At 23.9% G+C, this 11,472-nt stretch overlaps 1 protein-coding gene across 1 annotated transcript; it reads left to right on the top strand.

The window, feature by feature from the left end:
• Positions 1 to 963: 963 nt before the first annotated feature.
• On the top strand, positions 964 to 9,096 carry LOC122511620 (spindle pole body component 110-like). The gene is made up of 12 exons (XM_043626993.1): positions 964 to 1,225; positions 1,570 to 1,792; positions 2,045 to 2,546; positions 2,711 to 3,710; positions 3,891 to 4,627; positions 4,763 to 5,176; positions 5,669 to 5,786; positions 6,009 to 6,077; positions 7,596 to 7,720; positions 8,006 to 8,056; positions 8,674 to 8,792; positions 8,853 to 9,096. Exons 1-12 carry the CDS (start codon positions 964 to 966, stop codon positions 9,094 to 9,096), a joined length of 3,864 nt encoding a protein of 1,287 aa, XP_043482928.1.
• The last annotated feature ends 2,376 nt before the right edge of the window (positions 9,097 to 11,472 follow it).

Here is an 11,472-nt window from a genome sequence, read left to right as displayed (position 1 = left end):
CCTATGTGTTAATTTTGAATCTTTAGATTAAATAATTTTTTTTCTAAATTATTTACAAAGATGAAAAGAATAAAAAGTAGTAAAAATAAAAAAATAACAAAAATTTGTAATTCGCTTCAAATATTTTGAAAAATAGTATGATTTTTAACTATCATAGTATAAAGTGATGTCGTTATTTAATTTACTCCGGAGTTTTATTCATCGAGGGTTTACAAAAAAAAATTTGTTTTTCATTGTATAGAAAAATTTTCACCCTTGTTCGTAATGTTCGCATCGAACGTGCCTTTTAGTTCACTGGCTTCTTTCGTTCACTGGATTCCCAGATCGTTGAGTTTTTTTTTACTCGACAAATTTGCCACTTCTGACTTTAATGCTTGCAAACGATATCTATCTGGTAAATTTCCTATTCTGTTTCACTTTTGTTATTCAATAACCACAAAAAACTAATTTTGTAAGCGAATAGCTATATCTGGCATGAAATTCGTTACAAGTGAAACAATTAAATTCTAATTTCATTCTAGATTTTTGTTTTGACAGTTTAGAAAAAAGGGTTATTTTATTTTTCAAAAAAAAGGAGAGAGAGAATTTTTTATTTTGACATTTATATTTTATTTTACTGTAAAAGTGAAGAAGAGGAAAAAAGAAGTGAAAAAAATTAAAAAAAGAGTAAAAAAACGTAAAAAGGAATAAAAAAAAGGAGTAGAAAAAAAGTTAAAAAATAAAAAAGAAGTTAAAAGGATTAGAAAAGAACAAAAAAAGTAAAAAGGAGTAGAAAAAAAGTAAAAAAATATAAAAGAAGTAAAAAGGAAAAAAAGAAAATTTTTTTAAATAAATATAGTGTAGAACAATAATATGTAGTGAATGAAAGCAAATTTACCTGTTTATCTGTTTTTATTCTTTTTGTTTAATTATTTTTTATGAATTTATCAAAAGAGAATTAGGAAAATTTTTTTTTATAAAATCATGAGCGATTCATCGGAGATTTTTTGTCATTGCGGTTGCGATACTCCCGGGACGTTTAAACAAGAGGAATCGCCAAGCGAACCTTGCTGCTGTTGTGATTATAATCCGTTTAGTGATAATTCCAAGGACGCGGAAATTTACGATCTTCCGTTTGCCCTAAGAAAATTAACGGTAATGAAGTGTCAAATGAAAAAATGGCGAATGGAACGACTCCAATTGGAAAGTGAAACACGATGTCTAAAGCAGTCGCTACAACAATATGGTATTCAAAATTTCCATTTCTTCACTCACAATTTTGTTTCAATTTTGATCCAATTTATTAATTCTGTTTCAATTTTATTTTAATTTTTTCCCTTTTTATCAATTTTGTTTCAATTTTGTTCTAATTTTGTTCTAATTTTCAATTTTGTTTTAATTCTCATTCAATTTGTGAATTTTTTTTCAAAATTTTTTTTTGAAATTGAAAATATTTCAATTTTTCATCTTCTAAAATTATTTCACTTTTCTTAATTGTTGAAAAAAGTAAAAAAAAAAAATCAATGAAGAAAAATGCGAAAATTTTCCAACTAATTTTCTTACTCAATCTGTTTTCTCATCATTTTGGAGGTATTAATATTAATGAGGCGTTAAAACCTGATCCTCTGATTATTCACTACCGAGAGGAGAATTTGAGACTCGAAAATCTTAATGACGAATTGCGGGATCAAGTAAAGAACCTCACAGAAACTTTGGCTGAACGAGATTATTCCGATGATCCATGTGATTCTGTAAAGTTCATCAGAGAGAAAATAAAGGAAGTTCGCGAAAAATTTGCCGAAGAAAAAAAAGAGTTATTATTTCCAAAAAGAAAAAATTTTTTCCACATTTTTAATCATTTTATCAAAACATCTAATTTCTTTGAAATTAATTTAAAAAGAAAGATAAAATTTGAAATTAATTTAAAAAAAAGATAAAATTAGAAATTTAAAAAAAAGATGAAATTTGAAATTTAAAAAAAAGATAAAATTCGAAAAAATAAAAAAAAGTAAAGTTTGAAAAAATAAAAAAAAAGTAAAGTTTAAAAATTTGCTTTTATTTATAGATTAAGGGAAAAAATAGCGGCGTTAAATTTGAGAATAGAAGAAATGGATGACGACACATCGTGTGCAGCTTTAAATCGTTTGAGAGGAAAACTTCGGGAATTGATGAAAGGAGGCCAGAAAACTGACCATGAAGTTTCATCGGTGATGGAAAAATCTATAGAAACTATGATGGAACTTTCAAAAAGTTGCTCGGATTTAAAATCGGAAAATGAAAACCTTCTGGCTCAATTGGAAGCCCTTCAAAGAAAATTAGGTCCGGACGGAGAAAATTTTGCCGAGTGTCATGAGAAACTTGAAAAATTCGAAGCCCTTGTTGCTGATTTGAAAAAAGAACTTATTGATAAGAATCAAGTTGTCGGTGACCTGGAAAACGTGAATTACAATCAAAGAAGAATATCCGAACAACTTGAAATTGATTTGGATAAAATTACCGTCAGTCGCAATGCATTGATGAATGAATTCGATGCCCTCAAAAGTGAATTAATCCAAAAGGATTCAAAGGTTCCTTCTTAAAAAAAATTTCTTTAAAAAAAAAAATAAAATAAAAAATAAAATAAAAAAAAAATAAAAAAAATAAATAAAAATTAGGTTTTAATTAAAAATACTCTAAATTATTCGAAATAATTTTTTTATTCCTTTTTTTAAAATTTAATTTACGTTTTTAGATTAACGAACTCATGAGAGATTTGAGAGCATCGACTGTCGATCGTCTGGGCCTGGAACAATTGTCCAAAGAAATTGAAACAATGAAACCGCAATTGTACGATCTCGAAGTTGAGAATAATAATTTACTGGACGAATTGACGAAAATTCGTGGCATTGTTTCGGAGAGAAATGAAAAAATAATGGAAATTTTCGAGGAGAAGCAAAAAATAGGCGACGAGTGCAGTGTCAAGTTACTTGCGATGCAAACAAAAATGGACGCCTTATTGAATCAGGAAAATTTATATAAAACAGAAATAAAAAATTTGACAAATTCCTTGAACACTTTAGAAAATAGTTTAGAACAGTCAAAGGATAAAATTTCCGAATTAGAGGAAAATAGAAATAATAATGAGGAATTGATGAAGAAAATAGAAGAACTACAGAATTATTGTTCAAAATTAGAAAAAAGTTTCGAAGAAATGATGAATGAAATAAGTTCCATTCAAAATGCGCTCAACACCATGAAATCTGAGAAAGAAAAATTATTAGAAGATTTAAAGTTAGCGGAAATTAAAATTACGCAAATGGAGAAAGAGCTAAAAAATGCTTTTGAAGAAAAAGAAGCAATTTCTGTCGAACTTGAGAAAATTAGTGAAAATTGTCAAAAGGCTGAAATTGAGAATGAAACACTAAGAAATAATTGGCAAAACCAAGAAGAAAGGATAAAAAAATTAAGTGAAGTAAACGAAGAAATAAATGTGGAAAATAAAAATATTATTGCCGAGAAGAAAAAAATTGAGAACGACAAGAATGAGGTACTTAAGGAAAATGGAAAATTGAAGGAGGAAGTCGATCAACTTAGGAAAACGTTGCAAAAACAAAAGGACGAATTAGAAAAATTGGGGGAAAATTTACAAAAATTGATTTCAAGGAATGAGGAGGAAAAAAAGTTGACATCTTCTCTCGAAACCGAATTGCAAAAATTAAGGAAAGAAAACGAAGAATTACAAGTGAAAAATAGTGAGATTGAAAAATTGAACGAGGAGAAAGAAAAATTACGCATCGAAAATGATAATTTGGGGAAAATGTTGAATAATTTACGAAACGAAAAGAATTCGTTGGAAAAAATGCTCGAGGACTTGGAAAACATAAAGAAGGAAAAAGAGAATTTAGAGGTAAAATTCAACGAAATTGGGAAAGAAAATGAAAAATTGAAGAAAGATGTGAATTCGGCAGAGGACGAAAATTTGAGATTAAAAACAAAAGTCGAGGAAGAGACGCAGAGAGAGAATGAAGAGGGGAAAAAATTGAAAATTGAAAACGAACAAATGGGAAGAGATTTAGTGGAAATGAGAAAAGAATTAAAGAATTACGAAGAAGACCTGAAGAAATTCGAAGAAGAAAACAAAAAACTAAAGATGGAATTCGAGAATTCGGAAAAGAAAAAAGAAGCACTCGAGGACGAATTAGTGACACTGAAGAATAAATTAAAAGATTTCCTCGTCAATTTCGATCGAATTAAGGAAAAAAATGATAAACTCGAGGCAGAAAATAACCGACTTCAAAAATATTCCCTAGAACTTAGGGACGATTCGTCGAGACTAGAAAATGAAAAAACGGAATTGAAACTCGAACTCTCGAAATTAAAGACTGAACTCGGAAAAATAGTGGCAAACACCGGAGAATTGAGGGAAGAAAACGAAAAGTTGAAAAAATTGAACGAAAAAGGGGAAAAAGAGAACGAGAGGTTAAAAAATGAAATTGACAATCGACAAGCCACGGAAGAAACTTTGAAGAAAGAAACAAAAAATTTTGAAGAAGAGAAAAAGAAGCTAAAAGAAATTTCTTCACTTTTGGAAGACGAGAATAAACGCCTTAGGGAAAAAGTTGAAAATTCGACGAAAAACGAGGAGGAACGACAAAAACAAGAAGCAGAGGTTGAAAAATTAAAAAATAATTTCGAAAAACTAAAAAAAGAGAACGAGAAAAAAATTCTTGAAATAGAAATGGAAAAAATGGGACTTGTTGAAGAAGTAGAAAAATTAAGAGAAGAAGTTGAGAAATTAAGGAAGGAAATGTTGATCGATAGAAATAGCAAAGAGGCATCATTGAAAGAAGCAACTAATCTTCAATTGGAATTATCAGCAATGAGAACTGAATTGGAAAAGACGAGAGCAGACAATGAACGTTTAAAAACCGATCATGAAGAATTGAACCGAAATCTAAAGACTCGACGAGCGGAGAATGATGCTTCAAAACTGGAACAAGAGAAATTAGAAAAGAATTTAATTTCCCACGCGGAGGAAAATGCGAAACTAAAACAATTATTAGAAAAAACGAAAAATGATTTAGAAAAAAGTATTTTCGATTTTCAAGAATATCGAGAAGGAAAGGAGAAATATTTACAAAATCAAACGAATCTGAATCAAAATTTAGAGAAACAACACCAAGAACAAGAGAAACTGCAAAAAGAAATGGAAGAAACGGTAAAAAAACAAGAAAACGAAAATGAAAAATTAAAAAAAGAGTTGAAGGCAATGAAAGAAAATTTGGAAAAATTGGGCAAAAAACTATCGAGTGAATCAAGAGAAAAAATAGCACTGCAAAAAGAACTCGAGGCGTTGAAAAATAATTTAGCGAATCTACGAGATGATTTACAAAAAAGTGAGCAGGTGAAAAAAGAATTCGGTGAACTGCAAAAGGAGAGGGAAAATTTGAAGAAAATGCTGGAGAAAGAGAGGGAAACACAAGGGGAAAATTTGCAAAAAAATGAGAAAATGAAAGAAGATTTGGAAAAATTAAAAAAAGAATTCAATGCTGTGAAAAAGGAGAGAGACGATGGTTTGAAAATAAAAGCTGAAGCGACAAAATTAATGAGAGAAAATCAAATAAATTTGGAGGATGAAAAAAAGAATTGTGAAAAATTAAAAATTGAATACAATAAAATGAGTGCTGATGGAAAAAAATTACGGCAAGAGCAAGATAATTTGAGGGCTGAATTGCAAAAATTAAAAAATGATAATGAATACTTGAGAAATGATTGCGAAAAATTGCAAATTGAGAATGAAAAAATGAAGAGTGAAAAGAGATCATCTGGTATTTGGCTAAAAACTTTGTTTAACAAACGAAAAAGAAATTAGAAAATGAAAAATTTTATAATAAATCATATTTTAACGAATACTTCACTGTTTTTCTAAATAATAATTAATAAGTGAAATTAAAAACGAGAAATTTAATTTAATAAATAATAAATATTAATTTGGGCAAAAAACCAAAAAACAAAAATTGTAAGTATTTCGGAATTTTTCTTCATTACAGATAACGAATCTGGTGATTTTTTCAAATCGACTCAACAACTAAATTGTAGAATTCAGACGCAAAATGAAGGTACTTTCTTGCTAATTTTTATTATTTTGTACGAATTGTAAAATTATTCGAAATTATTCGAAAACATAAAAATTCTCTTTAATATTAAATTATTGTCTAAAATTTTAACCGAAATTCATTTTTAAATTAATTTTTTATTAGAAAATTCTACGAGAATTCAATTATTTATGTATAAAAATAAATAATTTATTAAATAAATTGAATGTTTCTTAAAATTTAATGTTTACGAATAATCTTATTATCAACTATTGAAAATAATTAATTTCTTTAAAGGAATTTAATTAAAATTAAATTTTAGTAAATTTTACTGAAATTTATTACATCAAAGAATTTTATAACAATTTTTGAAAATAATTGAAAACTTTTTGAAGAATTTTATTAAAATTTAAAAAAAAATTAAATTCCTAAGAAGAATTTAAATAATAATTTATGAAAATAATTGAACTCATGCGAAGAATTATTTATGTAAATAATTGAATTCCTGTGAAAAATTCTAATATTTTTATAAATAATTAAATTCTATTAAAGAATTTTAAAAAAACATTTTTTTAAACAATTAATTTTTTCAAGGAATTAAAATTAAATTTTTAAGAATAATTAAACAATAATTTACATTTACATTTCTTGTAAAAATTTATTAAAAATAATTACAATCCTGCGATGAATTTTATTATTTATAAAAATAATTGAATAGTCGTCAAGAATTTTATTAAAATTTTTAAATAAAAATTGAATTCCTGAAAAGAATTTTATTATTTACGAAAGTAATGGAATTATTAAAAAATAAATAAAATAATAATAATTATTATTATTATTATTTTTAATAATTATTAAAAAATTTTATTAAAATGTTAAAAAAAATTAAATTCTTGTAATGAATATTGTTATTTAAGAAGATAATTTAATTTTGCAAAGAATTTATTAAAATGCCTCAAAATAATTGAATTTTCGGGAATAATTTTGTTATTTATCTTTAATAATTGAATTCTTTCGAAGAATTATTTAAGTAAATAATTGAATTCTTGGTGAGAATTTGATTAAACTCTAAAATAATAATTTAATTATTTTAAAGAAATTTAATTAAAATTGTATTTAAAATAATTGATTTCTTTCGAAATATTTTATTTAAATATTTGAATTCCTCTGAAAAATTCTTATATTTTTGTAAATAATTGAATTCTTCTAAAGAATGAATTTTATTATTTATGAAAATAATTGAATAGTTGCTAAGAATTTCATAAAAATTTTTAAAAATAATTGAATTCCTGAAAAGAATTTTATTATTTATGAAAATAATTGAATTATTGCGAAAAATTTTATCAAAAATGTTTTAAAATAATTCAATTAATAAAATATTGTTCAAAATTAATTATATTATTAATTTAATATTATTATGTTTGTAAAAAAATGAGTTTTGTAATTTTTTTTTTTGATAAAAATATTCTTTATAGTTTATAAAGATTTTTTTTGAAAAGCGAAAGCAAATTTTTGAAATAATTTTCTTAACACAATTTACAGCAATCGATCGTATTAGAGAATTTATGGAATGCATGGAAGATAGAAATAAAGTAAAGCCAAAAATGGAGAAAGATTTTAAATTAATTGATGAATCTGGTGATTGGATAAATCCAACAGTTAATGAGGTGATGAAGAAATCATATAAATTATCAGAAAATATTTTTAAACTTGAAAAAGAAATACAAAGTCTCGATGTTTTTTTCCAAGAAAAGGTTTCGATAATTATTTTTATAATAATTATAATTTATAATTAATATTTTGTAATAATAAAAATTATTTAAAAAATAATGTTAATAATAATATTATATTAATAGTAGTAATGAAAATAATAATTAAAAATGTATTTAAATTTTGATATATTATTAAATAAAATAATATGTGAAATATAATTATTTTGATAATTTTTATAGAAAATTGGAGATTCAGAAAAGGGTGATTTTAATAGCGATTCATGGCTAAAAGTAAGTGCTTGTAAACTTAAAATTAAAAATTATTTTAAAATTGACTTTGTTTTAATCAGTTTATTCAGAAATATCTTCACTTTGATAAATTGTTGAGAGTTGTAATTATTTTTTAATATATTAAAAATTTATAAATTCTAAATTTGAAGAAAAGTTGCGCGTTTTTAATAAATCAATTAGTAAATTGAAATTAACTTTTAATTCAATTAAAATACAGAATATTTTACATTTCAATTTCATATTAATTTTTAAATAATTTCATTACGTAAGTTTTTAATTCAATCAAAAGTATATTTCCATTACTGTACATCACTGTCAATTTAGCCAATTAATACGATTAACTTTCAACTGTATTTTATTTTTGAAAATATATATTTTTGTCTTATTTTATGAATAGTTAAAAATCCAATTTGCATATATATTAAAAATAAATGTATTTTTTTTTGTATTTTTTCTAATATTTTATTGTAATAGTTCTATTTGATAACTAGAATCAAAGGTAAAAAATAAAAATATATTTTTAATAGAAACATTATCGATTATTAATTAATTAATTATTTTAATTATTAATTTAATTATTGTTTGATTAAAAAAGAAAAAATTGATGTAATTTTTAGTCATTGACATTGGAGCAATTAGCTGAGCTTCATGATAAAATTTGTCATCAAACAACATTAATTATTGAAAGTGACAGTGATTCATTGCCATTGAAGGGTGAAATTATCGATAATCAATTGTCACAAACATCACAAATGGTAAATAATCCCTTGGAACATGATTATCGTAAGGTAAATAGACGAATTGCTACACTTCAAAGGCATATTGCCGAAAAGCAATTGGAAGCTGCGAAAAAAATGCACGAAATGAAGAGATTTTTACGTCAGGAGCAACTTCGTTTAATTCAAATTGCCGAAAATATGGTGCGTGAGAAAAAGAGGAATTTTGATTTTCAAATGACTATCGATCAGGATCCATGTTGGATTAATGATTGTGACGCTGATTGTGGATATTTTGGCAAGAAATTTACGCGCAAATCGTAAAAAGAGGAAATTTAATTTTAAGTAAATTTTTTTATTAATAAACTTTATTTTAATTGTGTTCTTATTCATTGAAATTAATTTTAATACTAGGAACAATTTTAAATAATTGAATTAACTAAAATAATAGCAACAATTCGCGCGACTAACTTCTAACTTAACTTAACTTAACTTCTTACTTCTTAACTTAACTTTTTTAAATAAAATTAGCAATTTTAAAAATAATAGAATTTAAAAATTTTTATTTTAAATTTTTTTTTAAAAACACTAAAGAAATTCAATTTTGAAGAAATTATAATTAATTGCAGAAATTCAATTATTTTCAAAAGTAATAAAATTCTTCTCATACATTCAATTATGTATATTCAAAATTTAAGAAAGATTCTGGACAAAATCACAATTATTTTTATAAATAACAAAAATCTTCACCAAAGTTCAATTATTTTCAAAAATGTCAAATAAAATTCTTGTCCTAATTTCAATTATTTTCCAAAATTTGTCTCATTTCAATGATTTTCAATATCTACTATTTTAATAAAATTTTCCAAAAATTTAATTATTTAAAAAATTTTTTAATAAAATTTTCCAAAAATTTAATTATTTAAAATTTTTTTTTAATAAAATTCTACTCAAACATTTAATTATTTTCATAAATAGTAAATTTTTTTTAAGGAATTCAATTATTTTCATAAAAAATAATTAAAAATTCTAGAAAATAATAATTGAATTGAAATGAAGAAAATAATTTTAAAGAATTTACAGTATAAAACATGAAGAAATCGATCACTCCGAGTCTTCGATGTCTTCATGTTTTATAATTTTCTAAAAATTTAAAAAGTTTCAATTTCATTCTCAATTAAAATTATTGACAAATAGGATTTATAAACATTTTTTTCCTTTATTTTTAGAAAACTTTGAATTTTATTAAAGTAATTGTTTAATTAAAGTAATTTTTTAATTTTTTAATTTTAACTATTATTTTATTACATAAGTCATGAATATTTTCGATTTTTCAAACAATATTTTTTAAAGAAAAAAAAACAAAACAAAACAAAAGCATACACAAAAACTAACTTCAAAATGCGGACAGAATGAGTGAAAAAATATGAAAATTAGTATAGTTAATTATTTTTTATTTCAAAAAAATTGTAATATTTAAAAAAAAATTCTAATTATATTTTTGATTTAAATAACAAATTAAATTACTGTTTTTACTTCTATGAAAATTGATTCTTTAATGCTTTTTCTTTATTTAATAGAATTTATTTGTATAAATTGATTTTCAGTAGAAACAGTCAGTATTAGTCAGACAAATCTGTTCCTAGTAGTAGCAGTAATTTTTAGTCAGACAAACATATTTTGAATTATTTTGTCTCCAATTTTTGCATCACTGTAAAAAAAAGTCTCCGCTTTGTGTAAAACTTAACAAAATTAATTTTTATAGAATAATTTTCAGTAGAAACAGTCAGTATCAGTAAGACAAAACTATTTCAAGTAGTAGAAGTAATTTTTAGTCAGACAAGCAAATTTTAAGTTGAATTTAATAAGATTTATTTTTATAAAAATAATTGTCAGTAGAAATAGTCAGTATATGTCAGACAAAACTGTTTCAAGTAGTAAAAGTAATTTTTAGTCAGGCATATGTAAAAAAAATTTAATTGTAAGTATAAGTGCTAAAAGATGTTTTTAGTCAGACATAAATATTGAAAGATGAGTTTCTTCTAGTGAGAAAATAATTAAAGAGCGTAAAATTTGGTAAATTTATATTAAAAAAATCTGCTGTCTATTTTTTTAAAATCAGTCGTAACATAAAATTTTAGTTAGACAAGAACCATTTAAGTTGTAAATGATAACATATTTGACCAGTAGAAGAAGTCTGCTTTAGTCAGACATAAATGTTGGCATTAATAAAAGTTGATTTTAGTACTTTTGTAGAATTAGTAGAAAAAGGTTTTTATAGTCAGACCATTTTTTCTGCACTTGTTACTTAAATAAGTAGAAAAGGACAGTATTATTATTATTATTATTATAGTATTATGGGAAATTTATATTTGATTTAATTTATTTGAAATAAAAAAGTAGACGTTTTGTCTGACTAAGACAGTCCTTCCCTACGAAATATACAAAAATTTATAAAAATGACCATTCTTTTTAAATCACTTATGCTAAATTTTAATAACACTTTTTGCTAATTTCTTAATTTTGCATTTTAACTGGAATATTAAATTAAAATCAATAAATATAAAGAGAATAAACATAACTCCAGTCTACAATTTATAAAAATTACTTTTAATTCTCTTTCTAATTACTTTTCACAACGATTTAAAGAAAAATACAAACAAAATTGTCCCTCTAAAAACACTCATTATATATCAATAA

This window comes from Leptopilina heterotoma, unplaced genomic scaffold (genome assembly GCF_015476425.1).
Source record: "Leptopilina heterotoma isolate Lh14 unplaced genomic scaffold, ASM1547642v1 Lhet_88, whole genome shotgun sequence".
NCBI classification, from domain to species: Eukaryota; Metazoa; Arthropoda; class Insecta; order Hymenoptera; family Figitidae; genus Leptopilina; species Leptopilina heterotoma.
The sequence above is the reverse complement of the archived record's forward strand: the minus strand, read 5'-3'. Positions and strand labels throughout refer to the sequence as shown.

What these genes read in the sequence shown, in the direction of transcription:
- LOC122511620 (XM_043626993.1), top strand. Translation starts at nt 964, where the DNA reads ATGAGCGATTCATCGGAGATTTTTTGTCATTGCGGTTGCGATACTCCC. An exon ending in GACAAAAACAAGAAGCAGAG is followed by an intron (nt 4,628 to 4,762) that starts GTTGAAAAATTA and finishes AAATTAAGGAAG; the next exon opens with GAAATGTTGATCGATAGAAA. An exon ending in ATAGCGATTCATGGCTAAAA is followed by an intron (nt 8,057 to 8,673) that starts GTAAGTGCTTGT and finishes TGTAATTTTTAG; the next exon opens with TCATTGACATTGGAGCAATT.